Source organism: Monopterus albus, unplaced genomic scaffold, assembly GCF_001952655.1.
Source record: "Monopterus albus unplaced genomic scaffold, M_albus_1.0 scaffold272.1, whole genome shotgun sequence".
Classification (NCBI taxonomy): Eukaryota; Metazoa; Chordata; class Actinopteri; order Synbranchiformes; family Synbranchidae; genus Monopterus; species Monopterus albus.
Window position 1 is genome coordinate 743,083 of NW_018128152.1, and position 3,374 is coordinate 746,456.

General features: G+C 40.5%; 1 protein-coding gene across 1 annotated transcript in view; it reads right to left on the reverse strand.

Moving 5' to 3' along the window:
* Window positions 1–723: 723 nt before the first annotated feature.
* acat1 (acetyl-CoA acetyltransferase 1) overlaps window positions 724–3,374 on the reverse strand; it is a 10,201-nt gene continuing 7,550 nt past the window's right edge. The window contains exons 11-12 of the mRNA XM_020622115.1: window positions 2,584–2,741; window positions 724–1,059 (exon numbers count right to left, since the gene is read on the reverse strand). Coding sequence (XP_020477771.1) covers window positions 939–1,059; window positions 2,584–2,741 — 279 coding nt within the window. The 3' untranslated portion in view covers window positions 724–938. The remainder of the gene's footprint in view (window positions 1,060–2,583; window positions 2,742–3,374) is intronic.

The window sequence follows — 3,374 nt, forward strand, 5'->3', positions numbered from 1 at the left end:
TAGAGCAGCTTTGCTGTAGTTTAACTACTTCCAAAGTGAAGTAACTGATCATTTGCAAAGTTACATTATCAAGGTAGCTTCCCCAACACTGTCTGCTGGTACCTGTCCAAACATTTTAAACAGTTTCCTGAGGACAGGTTGTAATATGTTATCCTCTGAAACTGCAGTCTTTCTGGAAAAATGGCACTGTTCTATCAGTTTAGCTTCTGTTGCTTTTAACACCACAAATTAAATCCCATTACCTCTACTGTACTGAGGTGACAGAACATTTAATTTCAAACCCACTGATAAATCTTTACCTACAGTGTAAAGTACCTGCATAACTTGATGTGAAGAGGGGTAAATGTTAAACAAACATTTGAATTATGGGTAAACTGGTCCTTAACGACCTGTTACTAGGGTTTAAAAGATCTGGTTTCTGCAAAAACAAATATACATAGAACCTAGATAGACTTGCTGTGAAAGGACAATTTGAGTACCAAAAATTTTAACAGTGTCATGTTAGTGTGTTTGGTGCTGAAAATTACCAGGAAAATGTCAACATCTAGTGGCCAGTTTGAAAATGCCACTGGAAGCAATAATGAAATCAATGTTCAGTATAAGCAGACAAATATTAAAACCAAATCAATGTGCCAGTTGTGAAACCTGACACACTTCAAGTCAAACTTTTCTTTAACAGCCATCAACCTCTTGGTGGGTCAAAGATCAATAACACAACAATAGTTTAACAGAAACTATTTATTCAACCATTTCAGTTCAGAGTTAAATATTAATCTACTGTTTGCACAAGACATTTTATAAAACAACAGAGTGAATGACCTTGTAACAGAACTATTCTTCACAGTAAAAGGGACTTTACAGATGTCTTAATATTTGGAACCACCTGATCAGCATCACACTTCAGTTTATCAGGGTGAGTCATTTTTAAATTAAGTTTCCTACAGTTTTTGTATCAGAATAGATGATGCTCCACCACCTCCATTGCAGATGCTTGCCAGCCCATACTGACCTGACTTCAGGTTGTGCACCATGTGACCCACAATTCTCGCCCCAGACATTCTGAGTGAGAGAGAGAGAAAGAGAGATAGATACAGTGTAAATAATAGTTCATAACATTGGTGCATATGTTGCATTTCCCTCCAGCTGATGAGACAGTTGTGGGTATGCTCAAAGCCAAGTGATGTGCATAAAAGAAAACATTGACAGCCCCTTCGCTCCCCATAGTTGTGCTTGGATCTAATAGAAGCTATACTAAGTGCTCCCTTTACTCTTTGTGATGCTTTTCAGGTCTGCCTAGTGGCTGATATTTCAGTACTCAAAGAGACAAAAGAAAACCCATTCACTATGTAGAACAGCTATGTATAGTGTAATAAGGGTCAGTTCATCAATAGCAGACAGGGCTGTTGATGCTAAAGTAGCAAATGGACTGTCAGAAATAACCTCCACTTTGACCTTCAAGGTCAATTGAAGGCACTGCTGAGAGGCAAACAGGAAAGTTAAGTCAAAGTAGAGATGCACTGATTCATCGGTGGATGTCAGAAATGGCCGGTTTTCAGTGTGACTGGCGACCAGCCGATCAATCTGAGATTTCCAAGTCTGCGCCGATTAGAGGCACACACGCAGTGGCACAAACCAAAACCATAGCATTTGCAGCATGTAGTGTGCACCTTGAGCGAGGCTCGCGCTCCAGTTTGTACCAGGCGCAGGTTCACTCACACGTTAGAAATGGAAACACACAGGAGCCAAGAGAAATGCTTTGGAGAAGGGAAACTACATCCAAATAGTAAGAAGGAAATGTAAAACTTGAATACAGCGTTTTATTTTTATTACAATTACAGTTTTCATTAAAGAAAAGTTATAAAATGTCTATGTATGCTGTCAATTCCAGTTGCTAGAAAAGAAAAAATATGAATCTGCCCAGTGCAATCGACCTGCAAAGTGGTGCATCTCTTAGTTAAAGATTTCCTGTTGTGGTCAGCCAAGAGGGGAAAAAGAAAGATAAGGAAAAGAAAGAAATATGAAAAAAAGAAAGAAAAAAAAAACTTCCCTGAAAGGTTAAAACAAGAGACAGTTACAAAAATAGTTAGCCATCTGTAAATAGACTGTATTTACATAGCGCTTTTCTCACAGTGTGTTGCACTGGCCAAAGCGCTTTACAGGAGATCATACACCATTCACACACCAATGACGACAGACTGTAAGTGATTTGGTGCCCATAATGTTATGGGCTAAACTTTGAACGTGCTCCTAAAACGTAAATACGTTTCCTGGAAAAGTTTTTGGAACATTTGCCTGAACTGCTTTACAATTACAGACGACTCTTTTCTGTCTGTACTGGATCAGATTCATAAATGGCAAAGTCTTAAATCTGCATCTCCATATCACAGAGGAAAGAAAGAAAAGGTAAAAGAAAATTAGGAGACAATGTAAGGAAGCAGGCCACACCTTGTTCTTCATTTTCAACTCAGTTCTTCCTGAGAAAAGCTAAGTGATAGTGTTTTCGTTTGTCTGAGTCCAGGTCGCACCACTGACTCAAAATTAATGACTAATTGGTTCTTTAACATGCCCCTCTCAGCTGCTTACCCAATTGGATGTCCCAGTGACACTGCTCCCCCGTTGACGTTGACTTTCTCTGGGTCAATGTCCAGCATCTTGATGTTGGCCAGGACGACCACACTGAAGGCCTCATTGATCTCCCACATGGCGATATCATCCTTCTTCAGCCCTGCTGCATCCAGGACCTGATGCACACAGGAATGTCAAAGGTCATAGTGTTTGTCATATGCACAGTTAGGAACCGTGTTTCCCTGTACAATGAAATTCTTACTTTGCCGTCCACATAAATGCCACACAATAAAAGTGAAATATCAAGTAGATAATAACACAAATCTAAATAGGCAGTAACACAAATCTAAGGCACTTGAAGGGAGCAAATAAAAATACAACAACACAATATAATGCAGAGAGAATATGTGCTACGTGGGAGCTGTGGAGTGTAAATACTCAGCAGTGAGTGTGCAATTATACATGTGCAAAATGAGTATGTAAACAGTACAGATGGCATTACATGAGGTAGATCCTGAGTCAGCTGTTTAGGAGTCTGATGGCAGAGGGAAAGAAAGAGTTTTTCAGTCTAGAGGTCCTGTCTTTCATACTTCTGAATCTCCGACCGGAAGGTAGGGGTATGAACAGACCGTGATGGGGGTGGGTGGGGTCCTTGAGGATGGAGGCAGCTTTACTACACACCCTGCGGTGGTAAATGCTCTGCAGAGAGGGCAGTGGAGTCCTGGTGATCTTCTTAACAGTCTTTACCACTCTCTGCAGGTGCTTGCGGTCCATAGCAGTAGTGCTGCCATCACAGACAGTGATGCAGC